Genomic DNA, 27,514 nt, shown 5'->3' with positions numbered 1-27,514 from the left:
TAATTTGTTATAGCAGCTTGAGCAGACAAATGTAGCGTATAATAGCAATTCTACTGAAAGCTATTATTTTGAACACAACTATGACTTGTATAAGACTGAAAGTCTCTTATTGGGGGAACCCGCCCCCAATATTTCAACATAGGTTCTGTCTATTTTCCATAAGTGTTAGCCAGCTGGGAAATAAAGAGAGATAGTACAAAGAGAGGAATTTTACAGCTGGGCTGCCAGGGGTGATATCACATATTGGTAGGAACGTGATGCCCACCTGATCCTTAAAATCAGCAAGTTTTTATTAAGGTTTTGAAAAGGGGAGGCAGTGTAAGCACAGGGAGTAGGTACAAATATCACATGCTTCAAAGGGCAAAAAGCAGAACTACCGATAAGGGTCCAACAAAAATCACAAAGCAAAGGGCAAAGCAGAACTACTGATAAAAGTCTATGTTCAGTGGTGCACATATTGTCTGGATAAACATTTTATAAAACAGAAAACAGGGTTCAAGAGCAGAGAACCGGTCTGACCACAAAATTACCAGGGCAGAGTTTCCCAACCCTAGTAAGCCTAAGGGTACTGCAGGAGACCAGGGCTTATCTCAGTCCTTATCTCAAATGCATAAGACAGACATTCCCAGAGCGGCCGTTTATAGACCTCCCCCCAGGAATGCATTCCTTTCCCAGGGTATTAATATTTATATTCCTTGCTAGGAAAAGAATTTAGTGATATCTCTCCTACTTGCACATCCATTTATAGGCTCTCTGCAACAAGAAAAATATGGCTCTTTTTGCCCAACCCCACAGGCAGTCACACCTTATGGTTGTCTTTCCTTGTTCCCTAAAAATCGCTGTTATTCTCTTCTTTTTCAAGGTTCACTGATTTCATATTGTTCAAACACACATTTTACAATCAATTTGTACAGTTAACATAATTATCACAGTGGTCCTGAGGTGACATACATCCTCAGCTTATGAAGATAACAGGATTAAGAGATTAAAGACAGGCATAAGAAATTACAAAAGTATTATTTGGGAACTGATAAATGTCCATGAAATCATCATGATTTATGTTCCTCTGCCACAGTTCCAGCCAGTCCCTCCATTCGGGGTCCCTGACTTCCTGCAACAGTCTCTAATTCTTGGATTTTAATCTAATTGAGACAATTGTTTAAATAATAGTTTGACAACACAATGTTTCTTAGGAGCTAAAACATTAGAAATGCATTTTTTTCCATTATTAGGTAATCTTATTTAAAAGGTTCAGATGACATATAGGTGAGGATGTGGTGATCACTGGGAAGGAACTGAGGGGTCCCTTCGGTATGATTAAAGGACAATGGTAAAAACTCATCAGAAGTGCTCATCTTTCATGGGGCTGAGTGACGACCAATGGCTGGAGATTGTTTCAAAGTGCTTGGAGGATAGGATGTGAACAGAGAATGGACCTAATGTCAAATAATTGACCTCAAAGGAGAGATGACTAAGGAATGGGAAGAAATTTGGAGATCTATTTCCAAGCTGAGAGAAGGGCAGCAAAGTTCTCCAGAGAAGAGCAGTGTTTTTCCATTGTGGGTTTACAGGAACTAAATACGTTACACAGCAATGCCAAAAATTAAAAAATTTAGATAGTTTACACAAGGATTATTTGTTCAATATGAAAATATAAACCAAAACAGAAAAAAAAAATCTTACTATGATATGATGTGTCAAATAATGAAAATGTTTGTTTTCTTCTCTATATTTTTGAGGTGGCAATTAGCTTCTATTTGTAATTAATAAGGGAAACATAAGAGTTCAACCTCATTTGGATATGAATAAATACTTTTCTGATAAAAGCAGGCTGAATCAGTTCAGCCATCTGGAGTAGTATTTTCTTTTATATTAATTGACATAGTTAAAGAGCAAGAAATAATTACATGATCAGTTGCACACACAAAAACATGTAAGTTTGTTTAAGAATATACTTTCAAATAAATATGTGATGAAGCAAAATAAATATTATCATTTGTTTTTTGCCTTTTCAAATAAAAATATCTCCAAGGTTTAACTGATTCTAAAAATAACTTATGTTCCTTATAAAAATGACATCTAAATGCATATTGATTCAAAAGTCAAAATCCTTCTACTGTAATCCTTCTTCGTCCTCGTCTCTTTGTAAAATCCACTGTAAAGCTACAAAACCTTACTTATATCAAGATTAAAAAGAAAAGACATAAACAAGAAAAATATGCTTCATTTCAGAACCCTGAAATCACAAACTCTAACCTTGCTGTACGAAGCTACAATGTCATAAAATCTGCCTAATCCCTGCTTATTCTCAACCTTGCAATACCTCTCTTTAACTAACCCAGCCTGGATTTTAACATCTTGCAAAATATCTTCCCTTAATTTTCCCATTTAGAGACTTACAGAAACTTTGTTAATGTAGTGTTCTTTTTTTATTGCATGGGATCTAACATACCTAGCTTTGTTCAATCAACAGATTTTTTTCGTTCTGGTCTTTTGTGGCATCAACAGTGAAAAAATTGTAGAGATACAACACAGGGTGAATTGAAACCCATCTGCACGAGCTCCTCTGTCTGAAACATGTTTCTCTGAGGCCTCATAAGTCTCACATTCAGGGGTCTGTCTGACTGCAAAAGTGAGGAAAATCCTGCTTTGGGTCTAAACTTAATTTATTTTTGTCAGTCTCTCAAATACAAAGTTTCTGCCTCCTAGGAATGAGAATGCTTTTTAAGTAATCCTTTGATTATTTAATCAACTTCAAAACCACTTATCTGTGATGAGAAACCTGCTCTGTTACTTAGGACACTACTGTTTGTTTTTGTCACTCTCTGAGTCACTAAGAGGTATAGTTCTAAAGACTCAGGAGTTCAGTTCTTGATGTCCTTTAGCCAAATAACTTTGATTACCTTTTCAAAACCTTTCTCAATCTTGTCTTCATTTGTTCCACTTAGTTTCATTTTGCTTGGAGGTAGAGGGTTTGTCAGGCCCCCAACCTGGTCTTATTTTTTTGAGACGGAGTCTTGCTCTGTCCCCAGGCTGGCGTGCATTGGCACGATCTCAGCTCACTGCAACCTCTGCCTCCCGAGTTCAAGTGATTCCCCTGCCTCAGCCTCCCAAGTAGCTGTGATTACAGGCACATGCCACCATGCCCAGCTAATTTTTGTATTTTAGGAGAGACAGGGTTTCACCATGCTCAACCTGGTCTTAAACCAGGTTCTTAAGAGGTTGCCCCAGCAAAATTTTCATGTGCTCTTATCAGTTCTTTTGACCTTTCACGTCAAATTCCTGCTTACTTTTAAGTTTAACTTATGTGTATATGTCTCTAACTGGCATAATCCTACCAGGTAACAATCTAAATTAGTGTCCCTTTTGGGGAACTCTATCTTGGAAACATGATGGTTGAACTGTTTCTTCATGTAATTGATTAGTGCTCAAATTACTGCTTAATCTTGTTGTAAGTATTATTTTGTGTGGCTTTCTGTGCATGTGTGTGTGTCTATGTATGTAATGGATTTCTTATATTTAAGGCTGTTTTGTCATCCCACAGTGATTTTGTATCTGTCAGAAGCTGGCTCCCCCTCACTTGTTCCCCTTTCTTTCTCTCTTTTTTTTTCCTGTTTGTCTTGGAAAGTATCTTTCTGTCACTATGTGCCTACTCTAGGCATATATCTGATCCAGATAACCAGTCTAACACTTCCAAAGAAGGAGAAAAAAGTTAAACTGAGTGCACTGTTATTTTTTCCCCCATTTGAGACACTACTGTGATCTTTCTTACTGAAGTAGATCTACTAAGCTTAGTTTTGCTTGATCAACAGGTTTCTTTGAGGTCATTTCTTGGAAGGTCAGTGATCTACAAACATAGAAGAGATCTTCAAAATCCAATCTGAAGATGACCCAGAACATATATAGGATGTGAAAAACAGCTTACAAAACCTATAGTCCTTAAGCACTGCCTTCAATAAACAATGCCATAAGTAGAAAAGGTAAATATTTTTTCTCTCATCTGTAATATAACATGTGGAAATAGAATATCTGAGGTTAAATAAAGATTCCAAAGTAGAATTTGTTGCCATATTTGGGATTAGCTACCTCAGAACCGATTTGGAATGTAAAATCCTTTAAAAATCAGACCTGGCATAGGATATCATTGATTGTCATGGTGTGGACTAGTCAACGCAGACAGTAAAATCTCCGAATAGCATGACACTCAAACCATCTCTGACAGAAGAAAATATGAAGGAAAGACCTGATTATATAAATAATAATAATAATAGTAACTGTTGCCATGTATTGGGTGCTTCCTATGTGCCAGACACTACTCAAAGAGCTTTATGCATATTAACTCATTTTCTCAACAAACTTTTGAAACAGGAACAATTATTATGGTCTTGTAATGTGTAGTTCTTTTAATTAAATGTTGATTTATAATGAGGACTAAACTGATTTTTTTTTTATCTTGCCCAAATTCCTATATAAAGGGTCTGGGGAGTCATGCCCTACAAATCATAAATTCTCATCAGATGGGTTTTATTTAACTCTATATATTGTGACTTACTTTCCAACCTGACTCTGGCATAACATTACAAGGCAAGGAAGAAAATCAAAATATTTTACCCCAAAACATGTTTCTTTGCCATATCTTGAAATGGCCCTGCAAAGCTGTCTTTTGTGGAGGAAAATCAGCATCTGTAAAGAATCTCTATTAACATAGCTAGTTTTTTTTCTTCCTGGCCCTCCCAGGCCTAAAGAGATTAACTAAGTCTTGCACCTTTTAAAGATCTGAATAGGAAACCCTTGTCATCTATTGTCTCTAAGAGCAGCCACTATAAGACCTCAAAAGAACCTTGGTCTCCACAGTCTTTTATCTTAACCTGAACACTTCCTTTCTGTCATCCCAGGTCTTTAGATAAGCTCAACCAATTGTCAAACAGAAAATGTTTAAATTTACCCATAGCCTGGAAGCAGTCCCCACCCCACCCCCTGTTTTGAGTTGTCCCACCTTTCTGGACCAAACCAATGTATTTCTTAAATGTATCTGATTGATGTCTCATGCCTCTCTAAAATGTAAAAAACCAAGCTGCGCCCCAACTACCTTGGGCACGTGTTCTCAGGGCCTCCTGAGGGCTATGTCATGGACCATGGTCACTCATGTGGCTCAGAATAAATCTCTTCAAATATTTTACAGAGTTTGACCCTTTTTGTTGACAATAAGTATAAAGATCGTTTACTCTCCTTATTGCCTGTCAATTCTGTGTTTTGAGATTTTTTTTACTGAGTCCTTAAAGGGTCTCTTGATCTCAAATTCACACTGTTCATCAGATACATCTTAGTGGCGGGCTATAGGCACCAAACCACTGAAAAATTATATATATTTCCCAAAAAGTTGTCATCACTGATATTATACAAGATTTTCTTATTCTACTAAACTATACAGAAACTAAGAATGGGATCTCTAAAGTTGAACTGAAGTAGAAAAATTCAAGATAGTGTATTCTGCATATTAGACCATAAAGAAAACATACAAGTAGAAGCAAGTTTTGCACAAAAATTATCAAAGAAAACTTGTAATCGTGATCGATTTCTTATGGAAGATTCTTTTTATTCAATGCACAAGGCTATAAAATAAGAATAGTTATCTCCTATAATTTCCAAATTATACAAAATACTAGACCTTAAGGGAACAATATTGCTTAATGATTTTTGCTAACTCTTATTTCCAAGAATAGTACATTTTCTTCAATTTTAGTTCTAGTCTTGGAAGTTGCATATTTTTCTTCTTTTATCCCTTTAAAAAAACAATTATCAGCTGGGCGCGGTGGCTCACGCCTGTAATCCCAGCACTTTGAGAGGCTGAGGCGGGCAGATCACGACATCAGGAGATCCAGACCACCCTGGCTAACATGGTGAAACCCCATCTCTACTAAAAATACAAAAAATTAGCTGGGCGTGGTGGTGCATGCCTGTAGTCCCAGCTACTCAGAAGGCTGAGGCAGAAGAATGGTGTGAACCCAGGAGGTGGAGCTTGCAGTGAGCAGAGATCACACCACTGCTCTCCAGCCTGGGCAACAGAGCAAGACTCCATCTCAAAAAAAAAAAAAAAAAAATTATCTCCAGTGATCTTTTGGGCAAGAGAAAAGAGTGACTTTGCTTAACTCAAGCAATAACCTAGTCCTAAAGTAGTCTGATTCATAATTCTAATTAAGTTATAAATGGAAAGAGAAATTGTTTGTGATTTTTATTTTGTTCCAATTGAAATCATTCTTGTGCTAATGTTGCAGGTTGGCAAGTTACTTTGAAATTCAGAATATAATTTATCTGATTCTCAGAATTTTCTCTTTTGGAGAGAATTAAAATGATTTTCAATTTCAAGTAGAAATATTTAATTCCTCAAAAGATAAACAATGCAAAGTCTATCCAAGTCTATTAGCAAAGGCATAAAGTCCACTATCAGAATAAAATAATTCCTTTCTTTAGGATGTTATATATTCAAATGATACTTTATATCAATAAAGAATCTTGAAGTATTATGTTCAATGATTAATGAACGTAAATATAAAACAGGGCTGGGAAAAGAGTACTTAACTAAACATTGATTTTCAATATGCCTTTTTCAACTGTCTCTAATTATGTTTCTTTAAGTCTCTGAGGTTTGTATCATCAGTAATTTCCTATTTATGGTTTTCAGCAAAGAAAATGGAGAATCAGCACACTGTAATCCAGCAGAGAAAGTTAGTGAAGCATTCTGGACTCCAAAACAGATAACAGGTTATAAGATATGCTCATTATTTTCTTGAGAATGATACATTCATAAATCATCTATTTTAAGAATTTAAAATGTACACTTTTTTCCTAAGTGTCTATAAGAATCTATCTGTACTTGCAATCCCACAAACAAAAGTGGGATTTTTAAATATCAATGGCATGATCACACAAATATCATCAACTAAAAAATTTCCAAAACACAAGTGGGAATTTTTGCAGTAATGGAATGAGTACGTCTATAAAGTTATTGATCATATTTCTAAATACTTCTAGAAATTATCTAAAGTGTTAATTCTCTTTCTGATGTTTAAGAAGCATTTTTATAATCAGTTTTATAAGAGTATAAACTATCTAAAATATTCAAGTGTACCAATATTAACCTTTTTTCAGAATTTCAGATTAATAAGATCAACATTATCCCTGCCAAGATTATTCATCACTTTAAGAGATCTGAGTCATGCAAATTATATAAAAGTGATCCTTGATCACTACACATTTGTACTTCATTTGCATAGCCTCTATGGTTCCTGAGTTTCTGTAACTTCCAATAACAGCCTTAATCCAAAAGTTCCAATAGCCAGTGTCTTTCATATTAGCTTATCACATTCAATAGAATTTCAAAAGCTAAATATTTATTCCTGATTTAGATATTCAACCATAATTATTAGTTCTCTTCATCATGATATAAAGTCACATATCATGTGATTTTAGACCTGTGATACAGAATATTCAGAATACCGATGGTTGGGCATTTTTGAGGTAGGGTAAAAATAAAGACAATCTGCCATTAAAAACTGTGCACATAGGCACCGGCTGGACACTGGGAAGGACCTGGCACTTGGAGTCCAGACATCTGAAACTTGGTAAGACATGTCTTTGAAACTTGCCCACTCCATTTAAGTGAAAGCGTGGCCTGATCACCCACGGCGTGCCTGTGTCGGCACTTCTGTTCCGGTTTTGACTTGACTTGAATTGCCTGATACTTTGGTTTTGGTTTTGACTTGGCTTGAATTTCTTGGTACTCTGATTTTGTTTTTGTATAAACGATAAAGGTGTGTGTGTGCCCTCTTTACCTGTTCTTTGTTTTGTGGTGAGTGTGTGGTGTGAGCATGATATTTTGTCTTCAGAAAACATGGGCCAGGCACAATGTAAGTCCACTCCATTGGGAACTATGTTAAAGAATTTCAAGAAAGGATTCAAAGGAGACTATGGAGTCACTATGACTCCAGGAAAACTAAGAACTTTGTGTGAAATAGATTGGCCAGAATTAGAGGTAAGTTAGCCATCAGAAGGAAGCCTGGGCAGCTCTCTTGTTTCAAAGGTATGGCACAAAGTAACTGGCAAGCCAGGACACCCAGATCAGTTCCCATATATAGATTCCTGGTTACAGCTAGTTTTAGATCCCCCATACTGGTTAAGGGGACAGGCAGCAGCAGTACTAGTAACAAAGGGACAGTTAGTTAAGGAAAGTTCTCACTCCACCTGCCGAGGGAAGCCAGCCCCTAAAGTTCTGTCTGATTCGGAGCCTGAAGACTCATGGCAGGAGATGGCACCAACAGTGTCCCACCTTTACCAAGTGGAAAGGCCCCCTACTCCTGAGCCCACAGCCCCTAGACCACACAGAGTAGACAAGAAAGGAAGAGAAGCTGCAGGAGAAACTCCTCCCTTGGCAGCCCGTTTATGGCCCAATACTGGAATCCAAATGCCCCTGAGAAAGCAGCAATATACTGGGATAGATGAGGATGGACATACAGTGGAAAGGCGTGCTTTTTGTATTACCCTTTCACCTCTGCTGACCTCCTCAATTGGAAAAATAATATTCCATCTTACACTGAAAAGCCTGAAGCTCTAATTGACTTGCTCCAAACTATTATACAGACTCATAATCCTACTTGAGCTGATCACCACCAGCTACTCATGTACCTCTTTAACACAGATGAAAGGTGAAGGATGCTCCAGGTGGCAACTAAATGGCTAGAGGACCACATCCCAGCCGATTACCAAAATCCTCAGGAAAACATAAGAATTGTTCTGTCAGGAACGGACCCTCAATGGGATCCAAATGAAGGACCAGATATGGAGAGGTTAAAACGATACCGGGAGGCATTAACTGAAGGGCTGAAAAAAGGGGCTCAGAAGGCCACCAATGTAAATGAAGTTTCTGAAGTCATCCAAGGAAAGGAGGAAAGCCCAGCCCAATTCTATGAAAGACAGTGTGAGGCCTATCGTATGTACACTCCTTTTGATCCAGATAGTCCTGAAAATCAGCATATGATTAACATGGCCTTAGTTAGCCAAAGCATGGAAGATATCTGGAGGAAATCGCAAAAACAGGCTGTTCTTGCAGAGATGAATACCTCGCAGTTACGGGAGATAGCTGATCAAGTATTTGTAAATAGAGATGTAACAAGCCGCCGAGAAAGCCATAAGGAGGGTGAATGCCAGGCCAGGCAGAACACTGATTTGCTGGCTGTGGCAATTAGAGGGATCCCCCACAAAGGGCAGGGAAAGGGGGGTTCCAGGAGGAATGCCCAGTCCAATCGCTCACATGTGCAGTGTAACCAGTGTGACTACTGTAAAGAAATAGGACATTGGAAAGATAAGTGTCTCCAACTAAAGGAGAAGCAAGGTGATGCAGAGCAAAAGACCACAGATAAAGACGAAGGGACTTTGTTCAATCTGGTCGAAGGGCTACTAGACTGAAGGGGACCGGGCTCAAATGCCCCCAAGGAGCCCATGGTCAGGATGACAATAGGGGGCAAGGACATTAAGTTTTCGGTTGATACTGGTGCCGGACACTCAGTAGTAACCACCCCAGTGGCCCTCTTATCAAAAAAACCATTGATATAATTGGAGCAACGGGAGTCTCCGCCAAGCAGGTTTTCTGCCTACTGTGGACCTGCTCAGTGGGAGGACATAAAGTGACTCATCAATTTCTGTATATACCTGACTGCCCCTTGCCTTTGTTAGGGAGAGACTTGCTTAGTAAGCTGAGAGCCACCATTTCCTTTACAAAACAGGGCTCTTTACAACTGAAGTTACCAGGAACAGGAGTTATCATGGCCCTTACAGTCCCCTGAGAAGAAGAGTGGAGACTTTTTCTAACCGAGCCAGGTCAGGAGATAAAACCGGCTCTAGCTAAGCGATGGCCCTGAGTATGGGCGGAGGACAATCCTCCAGGGCTGATGATCAATCAAGCCCCAGTACTCATACAAGTTAAGCCTGGGGCTCAGCCAATTAGACAAAAGCAGTATCCAGTTCCCAGAGAAGCTCTTGAAGGAATACAGGTTCATCTTAAATGCTTGAAAGCTTTTGGAATTATAGTTCCTTGCCAGTCTCCATGGAACACCCCCCTCCTACCTGTCCCCAAGCCAGGGACAAAGGACTATCGACCTGTACAGGACTTACGCTTGGTTAACCAAACTACAGTGACTCTGCACCCAACAGTTCCTAACCCTTACACACTGTTAGGATTGCTGCCAGCTGAGGACAGCTGGTTCACTTGTCTGGACTTGAAGGATGCCTTCTTTAGCATCAGACTAGCTCCTGAGAGCCAAAAGCTGTTTGCCTTTCAGTGGGAAGATCCGGGGTCAGGTGTTACTACTCAGTACACTTGGACTCGGCTTCCCCAGGGGTTTAAAAATTAGCCCACCATCTTTGGGGGAGTGTTGGCTCGAGACCTCCAGAAGTTTCCTGCTAAAGACCTAGGCTGTGTCTTGCTCTGGTATGTGGACAATCTTCTGCTAGGACACTCCATGGTAGATGGGTATGCAAAAGGGACGGATGCCCTGCTTCGACACCTGGAGGACTGTGAGTATAAGATGTCCAAGAAGAAAGCTCAGAACTGCAGACAGCAGGTACGCTACCTGGGATTCACTATTCGGAAAGAGAAGCACAGCCTAAGGTCAGAAAGAAAGCAGGTCATCTGCAGCTTACCGGAACCTAAAACCAGAAGGCAAGTAAGGGAATTTCTAGGATCTGTGGGGTTTTGCAGATTATGGATTCCAAACTTTGCAGTGCTAGCCAAACCACTGTATGGGGTTACAAAGGGGGGCGACTGGGAGCCTTTTGAATGGGGACCTCTGCAACAACAAGACTTTTGCAAGTTTAAGGAAAAACTTATGTCAGCCCCAGCCTTAGGACTACCAGATTTGACAAAGCCCTTTACACTCTATGTGTCAGAAAGAGAAAAAATGGCAGTTGGAGTTTTAACCCAAACTGTGGGGCCCTGGCCAAGACCAGTGGCCTACCTCTCAAAACAGCTAGACAGAGCTTCAAAAGGCTGACCTCCATGTCTGAGAGCCCTGGCAGCTATAGCCCTGTTAGCATAAGAAGCAGACAAGCTAACCCTTGGGCAAAACTTAAGTATAAAGGTCCCCCATGTGGTGGTGACTTTAACAAATACCAAAGGACACCATGGGCTAACAAATGCTAGATTAACCAAGTACCAAAGCTTGCTATGTGAAAACCCCCGCATAACCATTGAGGTCTGTAACGCTCTGAATCCTGCAACCTTACTCCCAGTATCAGACAGCCCTGTCGAACATAACTGTGTGGAAGTGTTGGACTCAGTCTATTCTAGCAGACTCGATCTTCGAGACCAGCCATTGGCATCAGTGGACTGGGAGTTATACGTGGATGGGAGCAGCTTCATCAATCCACGAGGAGAAAGATGTGCAGGATATGCGGTGGTAACTTTGGATGATGTTATTGAAGCCAAACCATTGCCTCAGGGCACTTCAGCCCAGAAGGAAGAACTCATTGCTTTAACTCGGGCTCTAGAACTTAGTGAAGGTAAGACTGTAAACATTTATACTGACTCTTGATATGCCTTTCTAACCATTCAAGTATATGGAGCATTATATAAAGAAAAAGGCCTGTTAAATTCAGGGGAAAGGACATAAAATATCAACAAGAAATTCTGCAATTATTAGAGGCAGTATGGAAATCCCAAAAGGTGGCAGTCATGCATTGCAAGGGACACCAGTGAGCTTCCACCTCAGTGAGCTAAGGAAACTCCTGAGCAGACACAGAGGCAGGAAAAGCAGCATCTACTCCTTACCGGGCATCAGTCACAGCCCCCCTACTCCCTCAAACACCTGATCTGGTGCCTACTTATTCTAAAGAGGAAAAAGACTTTCTTCAGGCAGAGGGAGGACAAACAATAAAAGAACGGTGGATAAAGTTACCAGATGGAAGAATAGCTGTGCCACAGCTGCTAGGAGCTGCAGTCATGCTGGCTGTACATGAAACTACCCATTTAGGCCAGGAGTCACTTGAAAAGCTGTTCAGCCAGTATTTCTACATCTCACACTTGCCAGCTCTTGCTAAAACAGTAGCACAGCAATGTGTTACCTGTCGACAGCACAATGCAAAGCAAGGCCCCTCTGTTCCTCCTGGCATACAAGCCTATGGAGCAGCTGCCTTTGAAGATCTTCAAGTGGACTTCACAGAGATGCCCAAATGCAGAGGTAACAAGTATTTACTGGTTCTAGTGTGTACTTACTCTGGGTGGGTAGAGGCTTATCCAACATGAACTGAAAAAGCTCATGAAGTAACCCATGTGCTTCTTTGAGATCTCATCCCTAGGTTTGGACTGCCTCTACGGATTGGCTCAGAAAATGGGCCGGCATTTGTGGCTGACTTAGTACAGAGGACAGCAAAGGTATTGGGACTCACTTGGAAGCTACATGCCGCCTACCAACCTCACAGTTCCAGAAAGGTGGAGCAAATGAATCGGACTATCAAAAATAGTTTAGGGAAAGTATGTCAAGAGACAGGATTAAAATGGATACAGGCCCTTCCTATGGTATTATTTAAAATTAGGTGCACCCCCTCTAAGAAAACAGGATACTCCCCTTATGAAACATTATATCATAGGCCTCCTACTATACTGCGAGGACTTCCAGGTACTCCCCAAGAGTTGGATGAAATTGAATTGCAGAGACAGTTACAGGCCTTGGGGGAAAATTACCCAGACAACCTCAACTTGGGTAAATGAGAGGTGCCCAGTCAGCTTATTCTCCCCAGTTCACCCTTTTTCTCCAGGTGACCGTGTGTGGATCAAGGACTGAAATGTAGCTCCCTTACGGCCACAGTGGAAGGGACCCCAGACCGTTATCCTGACCACTCCCACAGCTGTGAAGGTAGAAGGAATTCCAGCCTGGATTCACCACAGCCACGTAAAGCCCGCAGCCACTGGAACCTGGGAGGCCAAACCAAGCCTAGACAATCCCTGCAAAGTAACCCTGAGGAGGACGACAAGCCCTGCTCCAGTCACACCCGGAAGCTGACTGGTCTACGCATGGCTGAAGGATGAGGAAAATAGTCGTGGGACTTATTTTCCTTATAACATGGACTTGTGTGGTAAAAGCTTCCACTGCTTCTTCCCACACAGAGGACTGCTTTCAGTGCATATATCAGGTCACTGAGGTAGGACAACACGTTAAGACAATTTTTTTGTTCTATAGTTATTATGAATGCCTAGTAATTCCAAAAGGAACATGTTTGTATAATAACACTCAGTACAAAGTCTGTAATCCAGGAAGTGACCAGCCCGATGTGTGCTATGACCCCTCTGAACCTCCAATTTCCATAGTTTTTGAAATCAGATTAAGAACTGAAGACTAGTGAGGACTCATAAATGATACAAGTAAAGTATTAGCCAGAACAGAAGAAAAAGGGGTGCCCAAACGCATAATCTTATAATTTGATGCTTGTGCTGTCATTAATAGAAATAAGCTAGGAGCAGGATGTGGCTCTTTTAATTGGGAAAAAAGATACATGACCGAAAATAAGTACATCTGTCATGAATTAGGATTGTGTGGAAAAAAATGTGGGTACTGGTCATGTGTCATTTGGGCTACTTGGGAAAAGGAGGAAGAAGATCCTGTTTGGCTCCAAAAAGGGAAAGGAAGCCCCTCCTGCATGAGTGGAAGCTGCAACCTTTAAGAATTAGTAATCACAAACCCCTCAGACCCAAAATGGAGAAAAGGAGAATACGTATCTCCAGGCATTGATGGAAAAGGACTAGACCCTGAGGTAAATATTTTAATAAAAGGAGAGATTCGAAAATGCTCTCCAGAGCCAGTATTTCAGACTTTCTATGATGAACTAAATGTGCCAGTACCTGAAATTCCAGGAAAAACTAGAAATTTGTTTTTGCAATTAGCCGAGCATGTAGCTCAGTGTCTAAGTCACTTAATGTTATGTTTGTGGAGGAACTGTAACAGGAGATCAATGGCCATGGGAAGCCCAAGAATCAGTTCCTACAGACCCAGTTCCTGATGAATTCCCAGCCCAAAAGGACCACCCTGACAATTTCTGGGTTCTAAAAGCCTCAATTATTGGACAATATTGCATAGCTAGAGAAGGAAAAGAATTCACTCATCCTGTAGCAAGGCTTAGGTGTCTTGGACAAAAACTGTATAATGGTACCACAAAATCAGTTACATGGTGGAGTTCCAATTACACAGAAAGAAATCCATTCAGTAAATTTCCAAAATTGCAGACTGTTTGGGCCCATCCAGAATTCCACCGGGACTGGACTGCCGCCAACAGGTTATACTGGATATGTGGACATAGAGCCTATGCTAAGCCACCTGATCAGTGGACAGGTAGCTGTGTAATTGGCACTATTAAACCACCTTTCTTCCTACTGCCCATAAAAACAGACAAACTCCTAGGATTCCCTGTCTATGCTTCCCGTGAAAAACGAAGCATAGCCATAGGTAACTGGAAAGATAATGAATGGCCCCCTGAAAGAATTATACAATACTGTGGACCCACCACTTGGGCACAAGATGGCTCATGGGGATATCAGACCCCCATCTTCATGCTCAACTGAATCATACGGTTGCAAGCTGTTTTAGAAATTATTACTAATAAAACCTGTCAAGTCTTGACGGTTCTTGCCCGGCAAGAGACTCAGATAAGGAATACTATCTACCAAAATAGACTAGTTCTCAACTACTTGCTAGCAGCTGAAGGAGGAGTTTGTGGAAAATTTAACCTTACTAATTTCTGTTTCCACATAGATGATCAAGGGCAAGTAGTTGAAGACATATTTAAAGATATAACAAAACTGGCACATGTACCCATGCAAGTGTGGCACGGATTTGATCCTGGGGCCATGTTTGGAAATTGGTTCCCAGCAATAGGAGGATTTAAAACTCTTATCATAGGAGTTATAATAGTAATAGGAACCTGCTTACTACTCCCTTGTTTGCTACCTGTACTTCTTCAAATGATAAAAAGCTTCATCATTACCTTAGTTCACCAGAATGCTTCAGCACAAGTATATTATATGAATCACTATCAATCTATTGCACGGGAAGACATAAGTAGTGAAAATGAAAGTGAGAATTCCCACTAATAAAATGAGTGAGAGTCTCAAAGGGGGGAAATGAAAGAAGAGAGAAAGAGATCCCCCCATATTGTTTTATATTGTTTTATACTCAGTACCTGCTTTAAGAAGAAACAAGGAAGTGAAACAAAGGCAGGCAGCCCAGAGCCAGGCACCAGACCCAAAACCAGGCCTGGGCCTGCCTGACCTTAGCCTGATAGTTAAAATTCAACCCATGACCTAGCAACTGATATTATCCACAGACTCCAGACATTGTATGGAAGGACACTCTGAAGCTTCTCATTCTGTTCTGTTTCACTCTGATTGCTGGTGCTTGCAGCCCCTGTCACATACCGCCTAGATTGTTCAATCAATCACGGCCCTTTCATGTAAAATCTTCAGTGTTATGAGCCCTCAAAAGGGACAGAAATTGTGCACTCAACAAGCTCGGATTTTAAGATGCTAGTCTGCTGATGCTTCCAGCTGATTAAAAGCTACTTCCTTCACTATCTCGGTGTCTGTGGGGTTTTGTCCATGGCTCGTCCTGCTACAGGCACACACAGAAGCTTTAATACTTAAACAAAAACTGGCCTTTGGAAAATAAAAAAACTACCTAAAATAACAAAGGTATTTTAAAGTCTTTTAAGAAAAATTACAGTAACTTAGTATTATCCACACTTAATGAAAAAAAATGACTTATCTATGTGTCTTACCCAGTGAATTTCACTGAGGTTTTTCTATGAGTTCCAAAATCCCACTGGATGCAAGAAAATTGTTTATAATTAGTTAGAAATATCTGTTAAACAATCACATTTTGTATAGCATTCTACTAATCTCCCTTTTTAAACAAGCTTTTTATTATCTATTATAATCAGCCCCCTCAAATTGTATACACAATATGCATGTATAAAAATGCAAAAATACCAATATAACTGGAGTTATTTTATACAGCTAATAACTATTTTCATATATTTCACAATTTAGCAATTTAGGTGTTACCTATCTCTATTTCCTTCAGAAAAGTAATTTACATTTTAATCACTTCTCCTTAATTTATATTTTTATACAGCATATAGTTTCAAATCTAGCCTTCCTGTCTGGCAATTTGTTTTTTAATGGTATTTACCACTTAGCTAAATAGCATATTACTGTCTACTTCATTTTCTATGAATACTCTGTTTTCATTACTTCAATAAGTAAATAGAACATTTTAAATGACACTTCTTAAATCTTCTTATAAATATTTGGTAATAAGCCCTTGATATTGTATCCATCAACACCTATGGGGAATAGCTGTCATTTGAACTAAGAAATTAATTCATCATAATAAGCAATTATTGTCATTTATCAATCATAATAGCATTACAATGAGAAATTCTAAGAAATCATTTGGAGTAAGAGTTTTCTAAACCCTCACATTTCAATTTAACATAATCAGAATTACATTGTACATCTTGTTATGCACACACATCCTAGAACATAACAAATGGAAATTAGATACATACACATCCCATTTCTTAAGCAAGTGAGATCACAAGGTCCTTAACATAGTAATTGTACTCTTTGTTTACAGGTCACCTACCATTGAGACTTGAAAAGAACAGTTTTTACAACATACTTCACCTAATTGTCTTATACCTCCCTGAAGTTTCTTATCTTAGAACATACTAGGCCTCTTAGTCACAGGGAAAGTTAAGGTAAGTAGTTATATTGAATAGAAATATGCCTAAGTAACCCAGTGCTGCCCTAAGTGGAAGTTAAGTAGTTGTTTTGAATTTTAATAGCTGACATTTACTTTCTGGTCACGAATTAGAGATGTCAAGTGGAGAAGACATTACTGGATTATGGTTAATTTGATGATCTTAGTTTTTTACAATTATTCCACTACCCTGAGGGAGAAGGCCAAAATCAGTGTTGTCCCTTCTATGGAGATGTATACATTAAATTGTAAATTATTACAATTTTGACCTTCACAAAAATCACAAAATAGTTTTGAGAACAATATACATCTAAAATTAATTTAAACACATTTTTACCATGTTCCTTACTTATAAGTATACTTATAATAAAAATAAAATCAAAGGACATTAGAAAAATAAGCAATATGATTTAAGAGCCACTCTTTCAATAAAACCCAATCATTATGCATTTAAAAATAACAATAAAAACTATAAAAATCTTACTAAAACAAATGCAGAATTTTGCCTCCATTTAGCAATGCCATTGTACGGATATATGGATTTCAGTTTTCCTTCTTTTGACACACAGTTGCTATTAGACCAGGAAGCAGCAAGGAGAAGCCAAGTAACTCCATTCAGTATGTCCCTAAAGGCACTAAATCAGCAGAAATAAATTGTAGCAGTACTGCTCAGATGAAAACTTTCACTTTAGGAGGTGATCAGTTTAGTTCTTTCTATAAGTATATCCATTTTGGTTACATCTGAATGAAAGCAGTCATTCTCACAAAGCTGTAAAAGGTTCTGAGATCTTCCTTATGAAGTGCCTTTTTTCCCCAGTCATACTGATGACCATATTCTTATCATCTTGCTCTCCTACAACATGAAAAATATCTAAAGATTTATCTATGTTTCACCTCATCTAGCTCTTCCATCAATGTGAACCAACTTTATGTGTTCCTAAATAGATTTTTCTGGATGGAAAACATCTGAGAAAATGGAAAGAGACCTTAAATGACAAATTCACTAGGAACTAAAATGTCAAATACTAAAATCATGCAACTGGAATTAAAACATAAAGGAAAGCTGGCAAGCACCACTATAGGGAAGAAATCTGTTTATACAGAAAGGAAGCTACAAATGGAGAGGACAGTAAGATTTTTTTCCTCATTTGTATAGAACAAAATATCTTCACTTTTGTACAAAAATTGCAATATAAGTATCATCAAAAATGATTTTTTTTGTGCAGTGAGAATGTTTTGATTTACTGAATTAAATATTCCACCCTTCCCACACCTCCCAGCAACTGAATCACAGAGTTAAGTACAGCATTTATACATTTAGCAGGGAAAAAAAAATTAAGTGATGTTAAGTCTTCACATTCAGTTAGTTTTAAAATTACTAGCTTTTCCAGAGCAACTTCATACTCTCTAATAATGCATACCAACCTAGTAGCATATGCCAAAAGCCTTTGACAGGAAAATGAAGAATCCCAAATATCATAAAATATTTGCATTGTTAGAATTTTGCTAACTTCTCAGTAAGTCAGTTTTAAAAATTGCATTGTAATGTTTCTGCCCCCTGTGAAAGGACCTGCTGCTACAGAAATCCATTATAACAGAAACAATGCTTGCCTAATCAGAGAAACAACATTTCCTTTAGCTTCAGAGGAACAAGCACAAATAACACATTTACATAAACATGTAAAATATGCTTTGGCAGAATGAACAGAGCCATATGCATACAACATTCTCTTCAATGCATCTCCATTTCCATTATCAACGTAATTATCGTCAATCACCATCACCACATCACTGCAACACCATAGCCATGTTTCCTCTTTTTCCCACCCCTCTTCTTTAAACATTCTTACCTCTCTCCCTCCTTGTACTGTCTCTAGTCTTTTCAAGTTTAAACCCTGAAAAAGAAAAGCAAAGTATATTATTATTGGCAACGAAGAATTAAATAATAATTCATACTAGTGCAATAATTTTGAAATAAAGGAAATAATTCACTTATTCGTAACAAAGAAGATCTGAATATAGATGACTATCTCATGTGTGTGTATGTGTCTATGTGTGTGTAGCTAAGTAAGTCTTCAAATGTAGTCCCAATGCATTTCCTGCTGACCCCTACATCATAAGTAAAAATAAAATGTTAATACATCTATTTTAAGCAATGATTGCCTACCCTTTGTTGAAACCAAAGATGTTTAAACTTGAACTAGTATGTACAGTATATTCTATGATGGTAAGCTCCTACTCTAGTTCACCTACCGGCAGATCTCAGCGCCCAAAGTCAGATTGATAAAAGACAGCAGAAGCCCTTGCAGTACTGCTGATTATCTATAAAATATTCAGGATTTTATTTCCTGTCAAAGGGCTTTCTCTGTCTTCAATTAGCATACCTGATCTCCACAATATAAAAGAAGGATCCACTTTAAGTTCCTAATAAGCACTATACTTAATTAAAAGAAGAAAGAGTTATTCTTTTTCTTAGCAAGTCAATTTTGTCATTAAAAGTAATGGCAAAAACTACAATTACTTTTGCTCTAATCTGATAAATTATTTAACAATGCTTTGGAGAACACAAATTTAAAAATGTTCACACTATCATTAAGAATTTTGATTAAAGTCAAAGTATTTATCTATTTTTGATGAAAATTTGAATAGCACATAATAATAATTATATATTTGCATTACCAATGCATTTATCACATACATTGCACTGTCAATGTATAAGGTTAAAAAAAAAAGTGTCCTGTAGTAAAGATGCACTAGACCTATTATGTTTCTAGCTTTATATTTAGGAATTTGAATTTAAGAAGATACTATTACTGTTGTTATTCCATTAAGTAGCAACAATAATAATGCTGGGAGTGCAATATTGTAGTTAAGTATTTCATAGTTACATGATAACTTTTTTTTCATTTGGCTACAGCATTTATGTTTAAAAAATTTTCAGGGTTTTTTCCAAACATGTTATCTCTTCATCATCATTTCTTGATTGTTTAGCTAAAAACACATGAACATACATATTAACTAAACCATTTTATTTTAAACAGTAGCTTTACTACTCTCTTGACCCTAGAAAATGTTCTAGGATCAACATGGCACACCATTTATTTTTGTATATAGGTGGTAGCCTGTTTTCTGATTACAGAAAATTATCTAAATTTATAGAACAGTTTAAAGAGGCTAAATTATATGTGACAAAGAATACAAAACAAAAAATTAGAACATTTCTTAAATGTAAAGTTTATGCTAAAAGTAAACTCTGAAGTAGTATTCATGCTTATAGATTTTTGCATCTGGGAGATAGTATAATGGGATGCTTTTGAATTCAGACTGACATAATTTTAAATCTCTGGTTTGTCACTTTCTTCTCTATGCCCTTTAACAAATTACATAATATCTCTCAATTTCATCTTTTGTGATTGAAAAATGATAATAGAGTAGCTATCAAATGTATTTGCTAGGAAGATTAAATGAGATATTATATGTAACAGCATTTAGCAAAGGACCAGGAACAGCATATCCCAAAATAGTAATTACTGTCTTCTCTTCTGCCTCCTCTCATTTTTATCATTATTACACATGTATAATTAGTTAAATATAAGATCAATTTGAGGCTGGGTATGGTGGCTCATGCCTGTAATCTCTACACTTTGGGAGGCACAGGCAGGTGGATCACTTGAGGTCAGGAGCTCGAGACCAGCCTGGCCAAATAGGGAAACCCTGTCTCTACTAAAAATACAAAAAAAAGTAGCTGGGTGTGGTGGCGGGCGCCCATAATCCCAGCTACTCGGGAGGCTGAGGCAGGAGAATAGCCTGAATCCAGAAGGCAGAGGTTACAGTGAGTCGAGATCATGGGAGTATTGTTTTCATAAAGCTTGTGGGGAAAACATTGGCCTTACATCTTTAAACAGTTTTTCTGACCCTCAATTTTCCTACCATCTAATTCTGGAACTCAAATTATATATTAAATGACTTGTTAATGTCACCAAAATCACTGACACTGTTTACTTTTGTAAAACCTCCTTTTCTCTTGGTATTTTGTATGTTTTCTATTGTTACACCTTCAAGTTCATTGATCTTTTCTTCTGCAGTGTCTTATCTGCTTTTAATCCCATTCAGTGAAATTTTTATTTCAGGTATCTTAGTTTTCATTTCTGGAAGTTTAATTTTGATATTATTTTACTATCTATTTCTCTCATATTATACTTCTATTTATACTTCTCATTAAATCCTTGACATTTTTATTTGAAATAGTTTTTTTGTTTTTATTTTATTTCATTTTACTTTATTTTACGTTAAGTTCTAGGGTACATGTGTGCAACATGCAGATTTGTTACATATGTATACATGTGCCATGTTGGTGTGCTGCACCCATTAACTCATCATTTACATTAGGTATATCTCCTAATGCTATCCTTCCCCCCGCCAACCCCCTGGCAGGCTCCTGTGTGTGATGTTCCCCACCCTGTGTCTGTGTGTTCTCATTGTTCAATTCCCCGCTATGAGTCAGAACATGAGGTGTTTGGTTTTCTGTCCTTGCCATAGTTTGCTCAGAAGGATGGTTTCCAGCTTCATCCATGTCCCTACAAAGGACATGAACTCATCATTTTTGATGGCTGCATAGTATTCCATGGTATATATGTGCCACATTTTCTTAATCCAGTCTATCATTGATGGACATTTGGGTTGGTTCCAAGTCTTTGCTATTGTGAATAGTGCCACAATAAACATACGTGTGCATGTGTCTGTATAGCAGCATGATTTATAATATTTTGAGTATATGCCCAGTAATGGGATGGCTGGGTCAAATGGTATTTCTAGTTCTAGATCCTTGAGGAATCTCCACACTGTCTTCCACAATGGTTGAACCAGTTTACAGTCCCACCAATAGTGTAGAAGTGTTCCTATTTCTCCACATCCTCTCCAGCATCTGTAGTTTCCTGACTTTTTAATGATCGTCATTCTAACTGGTGTGAGATGGTATCTCATTGTGGTTTTGATTTGCATTTCTCTGATGGCCAGTGATGATGAGCATTTTTTCATGTGTCTTTTGGCTGCATAAATGTCTTCTTTTTAGAAGTGTCTGTTCATATCCTTCACCCACTTTTTGATGGGGTTGTTTGATTTTTTCTTGTAAATTTGTTTAAGTTCTTTGTAGATTCTGGATATTAGCCCTTTGTCAGATGGGTATATTGTAAAAATTTTCTCCCATTCTGTAGGTTGCCTATTCACTCTGATGGTAGTTTCCTTTGCTGTGCAGAAGTTCTTTAGTTTAATTAGATCCCATTTGTCTATTTTGGCTTCTGTTACCATTGCTTTTGGTGTTTTAGTCACGAAGTCCTTGCTCATGCCTATGTCCTGAATGGTATTGCCTAGGTTTTCTTCTAGGGTTTTAATGGTTTTAGGTCTGACATTTAAGTCTTTAATCCATCTTGAATTAATTTTTGCATAGGTGTAAGGAAGGGATCCAGTTTCAGCTTTCTACATATGGCTAGCCAGTTTTTGCAGCACCATTTATTAAATAGGGAATCCTTTCCCCATTGCTTGTTTTTTTCAGGTTTGTCAAAGATCAGATGGTTGTAGATGTGTGGTATTATTTCCAAGGGCTCTTTTCTGTTCCATTGGTCTATATCTCTGTTTTGGTACCAGTACCATGCCGTTTTGGTTACTGTAGCCTTGTAGTATAGTTTGAAGTCAGGTAGTGTGATGCCTCCAACTTTGTTCTTTTGGCTTAGGATTGTCTTGGCAATGCAGGCTCTTTTTTGGTTCCACATGAACTTTAAAGTAGTTTTTTTCCACTTCTGTGAAGAAAGACATTGGTACCTTGATGGGGATGGCATTGAATCTATAAATTACCTTGGGCAGTATGGCCATTTTCACAATATTGATTCTTCCTATCCATGAGCATGGAATGTTCTTCCATTTGTTTGTGTCCTCTTTAATTTCACTGAGCAGTAGTTTGTAGTTCTCCTTGAAGATGTCCTTCACATCCCTTGTAAGTTGGATTCCTAGGTATTTTATTCTCTTTGTAGCAATTTTGAATGGGAGTTTACTCATGATTTGGCTCTCTGTTTGTCTCTTATTGGTGTAGAGGAATGCTTGTGATTTTTGCACATTGATTTTGTACCCTGAGACTTTGCTGAAGTTGCTTATCAACTTAAGGAGATTTTGGGCTCAGATGATGGGGTTTTCTAAATATACAATCATGTCATCTGCAAACAGGGACAATTTGACTTCCTCTTTTCCTAATCGAATACCCTTTATTTCTTTCTCTTGCCTGATTGCCCTGGCCAGAACTTCCAACACTATGTTGAATAGGAGTGGTAAGAGAGGGCATCCCTGTTTTGTGCCAGTTTTCAAAGGGAATGCTTCCAGTTTTTGCCCATTCGGCATGATATTGGCTGTGGGTTTGTCATAAATAGCTCTTATTATTTTGAGATATGTCCCATCAATACCTAATTTATTGAGAGTTTTTAGCATGAAGGGCTGTTGAATTTTATTCATCGAAGGCCTTTTCTGCATCTATTGAGATAATCATGTGGTTTTTGTCTTTGGTTCTGTTTACATGATGGATTACGTTTATCAATTTGTATATGTTGAACCAGCCTTGCATCCCAGGGATGAAGCCAACTTGATCGTGGTGGATAAGCTTTTTGATTTGCTGCCTAATTCGGTTTGCCAGTATTTTATTGAGGATTTTTGCATCGATGTTCATCAGGGATATTGGTCTAAAACTCCCTTTTTTTGTTGTGTCTCTGCCAGGCTTTGGTATCAGGATGATGTTGGCCTCATAAAATGAGTTAGGGAGGATTCCCTCTTTTTCTATTGATTGGAATAATTTCAGAAGGCATGGAACCAGCTCCTCTTTGTACCTCTGGGTAGAATTTGGCTGTGAATCCGTCTGGTCCTGGACTTCTTTTGGTTGGTAGGCTATTAATTATTGCCTCAATTTCAGTACCTGTTATGGGGATTCAACTTCTTCCTGCTTTAGTCTTGGGAGGGTGTATGTGTCCAGGAATTTATCCATTTCTTCTAGATTTTCTGGTTTATTTGCATAGAGGTGTTTATAGTATTCTCTGATGGTAGTTTGTATTTCTGTGGGATCGGTGGTGATATCCCCTTTATCATTTTTTATTGTATCTATTTGATTCTTCTCTTTTTTCTTCTGTATTAGTCTTGCTAGTGGTCTATCAATTTTGTTGATCTTTTCAGAAAACCAGCTCCAGGATTCATTGATTTTTTGAAGGGTTTTTTGTGTCTCTATCTCCTTCACTTCTGCTCTGATCTTAGTTATTTCTTGCTTTCTGCTAGCTTTTGAATGTGTTTGCTCTTGCTTTCTAGTTCTTTTTATTGTGATGTTAGGCTGTCGATTTTAGGTATTCCCTGCTTTCTCTTGTGGGCATTTAGTGCTATAAATTTCCCTTTACACACTGTTTTAAATGTGTCCCAGAGATTCTGGTATGTTGTGTCTTTGTTCTCATTGGTTTCAAAGAGCATGTTTATTTCTGCCTTCATTTCTTTATATACCCAGTAGTCATTCAGGAGCAGGTTGTTCAGTTTCCATGTAGTTGAGTGGTTTTGAGTGAGTTTCTTAATCCTGAGTTCTAGTTTGATTGCCCTGTTGTCTGAGAGACAGTTTGTTACAATTTCTGTTCTTTTACATTTGCTGAGGAATGCTTTATTTCTGACTATGTGGTCAATTTTGGAACAAGTGTGATGTGGTGCTTAGAAGAATGTATGTTCTGTTGGTTTGGGGTGGAGAGTTCTGTAGATGTCTATGAGGTCTGCTTGGTGCAGAGCTGAGTTCAATTCCTGGATATCCTTATTAACTTTCTGTCTTGTTGATCTGTCTAATGTTGACAGGGGGTTGTTAAAGTCTGCCATTATTATTGTGTGGGAGTCTAAGTCTCTTTTTAGGTCTCTCAAGGCTTGCTTTATGAATGTGGGTGCTCCTGTATTGGGTGCCTATAAATTTAGAATAGTTAGCTCTTCTTGTTGAATTGATCCCTTTGCCATTATGTAATGGTCTTCTTTGACTCTTTTGATCTTTGTTGGTTTAAAGTCTGTTTTATCAGAGACTAGGATTGCAACCCCTGCTTTGTTTTGTTCTCCATTTGCTTGGTTGATCTTCCTGCATCCCTTTATTTTGAGCCTATATATGTCTCTGCATCTGAGATGGGTCTCCTGAATACAGCACACTGATGGGTCTTGACCGTATCCAATTTGCCAGTCTGTGTCTTTTAATTGGAGCATTTAGCCCATTTACATTTAAGATTCATATGTTATGTGTGAATTTGATCCTGTCATTATGATGTTAGCTGGTTCTTTTGCTCATTAGTTGATGCAACTTCTTCCTAGTATTGATGGTCTTATTTGGCATGTTTTTGCAGTGGCTGGTACCAGATGTTCCTTTCCATGTTTAGTACTTCCTTCCGGAGCTCTTGTAAGGCAGGCCTGATGGTGACAAAATCTCTCAGCATTTGCTTGTCTGTAAAAGATTTTATTTCTCCTTCCCTTATGAAGCTTAGTTTGGCTGAATATGAAATTCTTGGTTGAAAATTCTTTTCTTTAAGAATGTTGAATATTGACCCCTACTCTCTTCTGGTGTGTAGAGTTTCTGCTGAGAGATCTGCTGTTAGTCTGATGGGCTTCCCTTTGTGAGTTACCTGACCTGTCTGGCTGCCCTTAACGTTTTTTCCTTTGTTTCAACTTTGGTAAATCTGACAATTATGTGTCTTGGATTTGCTCTTCTCGAGGAGTATCTTTGTGGCATTCTCTGTATTTCCTGAATTTGAATGTTGGCCTGCCTCGCTATGTTGGGGAAGTTCTCCTGGATGATATCCTGAAGAGTGTTTTCCAACTTGGTTCCATTCTCCCCATCACTTTCAGGTACATCAGTCAGATGTAGATTTGGTCTTTTCACATAGTCCCATATTTCTTGGAGGTTTTGTTCATTTCTTTTTACTCTTTTTTCTCTAAACTTCTCTTCTCGCTACATTTCATTCATTTGATCTTCAATCACTGATACCCTTTCTTCCATTTGATCAAATCTGCTTTTGAAGCTTGTGCATTCATCACGTAGTTCTTGTGCCATGGTTTTCAGCTCCATCAGGTCATTTAAGGACTTCTCTACACTGTTTTTTTCTAGTTTGCCATTTGTTTACTCTGTTTTCAAGGTTTTTAGCTTCTTGCGATGGGTTCGTACATCCTCCTTTAGCTCAGAGAAGTTTGTTATTACCAGTCTTCTGAAGCCTTCTTCTCTCGACTCGTCAAAGTCATTCTCTGTCCAGCTTTGTTCCATTGCTGGCGAGGAGCTGCATTCCTTTGGAGGAGAAGAGGCTTTTGAGTTTTAGAATTTTCAGCTTTTCTGCTCTGGTTTCTCCACATCTTTGTGGTTTTATCTACCTTTGGTCTTTGATGATGGTGACGTACAGATGGGGTTTTTGTGTGGATGTCCTTTCTGTTTGTTACTTTTCCTTCTAACAGGACCTTCAGCTGCAGGTCTGTTGGAGTTTGCTGGAAGTCCACTCCAGACCCTGTTTGCCTGGGTATCACCAGCGGAGGCTGCAGAACAGCAAATGTTGCTGCCTAATCCTTCCTCTGGAAGCTTCGTCTCAGAGGGGCACCCAGACTTATGAGGTGTTAGGAGGCCCCTACTGGGAGGTGTCTCCCATTTAGGCTACTCAGGGGTCAGGAACACACTTGAGGAGGCAGTCTGTGTGTTCTCAGATCCCAAACTCTGTGCTGGAAGAACCACTATTCTTTTCAAAGTTGCCAGACAGGGACATTTAAGTCTGCAGAAGTTTCTGCTGCCTTTTGTTCGGCTATGCCCTGCCCCTAGAGGTGGAGTCTACAGAGGCAGGCAAGCCTCCTTGAGCTGTGGTGGGGTCCACCCAGTTCGAGCTTCCCTGGCTGCTTTGTTTACCTACTCAAGCCTCAGCAATGGCAGATGCCCCTCCACCAGCCTCGCTGCCACCTTGCAGTTCTATGTCAGACTGCTGTGCTAGCAATTAGTGAGGCTCCGTGGCCATGGGGCCCTCTGAACCATGTGTGGGATATAATCTCCTGGTGTGCTGTTTGCTAAGACCATTGGAAAAGCACAGTATTGGGGTGGGAATGTCCCAATTTTCCAGGTGCCTTCTGTCAGGGCTTCCCTTTACTAGGAAAGGTAATTCCCTGACCTCTTGTGCTTCCCAGGTGAGGTGATGCCCCCACTCTGCTCTGTGGGCTGCACCCACTTGTCTGGCAAGCCCCAGTGAGATGAACCTGGTACCTCAGTTGGAAATGCAGAAATCACCCGTCTTCTGCATCATTCACACTGTGCAATAGTGTTTTAAACTTTTTCTGTTAACTTCATTATCTGTCATTTCCAGGTCTGTTTCTGTTGACTGAATTTTCTCCTGATCTGAGTCACATTTTACTATTTTTTCTCATGTCCAGTAGTTTTTTATTGGTTGCCAGATATTATAAATTTTATTTTATTTAGTGTTACATTTAGATGTATTGATTTAGATGTAGAATTTCTCCTGGCAGGCAGTTAAGTTACCTGTGAATGATACTGATTCCTCTGAGACTTGCAATAAACATTTTTTAGGGTGAGTCTGAAGTAGTCTTTAGTGTTAATTTATCCCTGTTCTTAAGGCTTGGTCCCTCTGTGCTCTCTACTGAATACCCTTTGTATTTAATGGCGGTTCCCTATTCTGGTTGATGGGAAATCA

The 27,514-nt window shown here is 38.7% G+C and overlaps 1 protein-coding gene across 7 annotated transcripts in view; it reads right to left on the bottom strand.

The window, feature by feature from the left end:
- Window positions 1-27,514, bottom strand: part of CCSER1 (coiled-coil serine rich protein 1) — a 1,457,637-nt gene that overhangs the window by 490,176 nt on the left and 939,947 nt on the right. For all 7 annotated transcript variants that reach the window (XM_004039129.4, XM_055385645.2, XM_055385646.2 and 4 more), the window contains exon 10: window positions 18,653-18,697. In XM_004039129.4, coding sequence (XP_004039177.3) covers window positions 18,653-18,697 — 45 coding nt within the window. The remainder of the gene's footprint in view (window positions 1-18,652; window positions 18,698-27,514) is intronic.

The sequence above is a fragment of the Gorilla gorilla genome, chromosome 3 (genome assembly GCF_029281585.2).
Source record: "Gorilla gorilla gorilla isolate KB3781 chromosome 3, NHGRI_mGorGor1-v2.1_pri, whole genome shotgun sequence".
In the NCBI taxonomy this organism is placed as follows: domain Eukaryota; kingdom Metazoa; phylum Chordata; class Mammalia; order Primates; family Hominidae; genus Gorilla; species Gorilla gorilla.
This window is presented reverse-complemented; position numbering and strand designations above follow the sequence as displayed.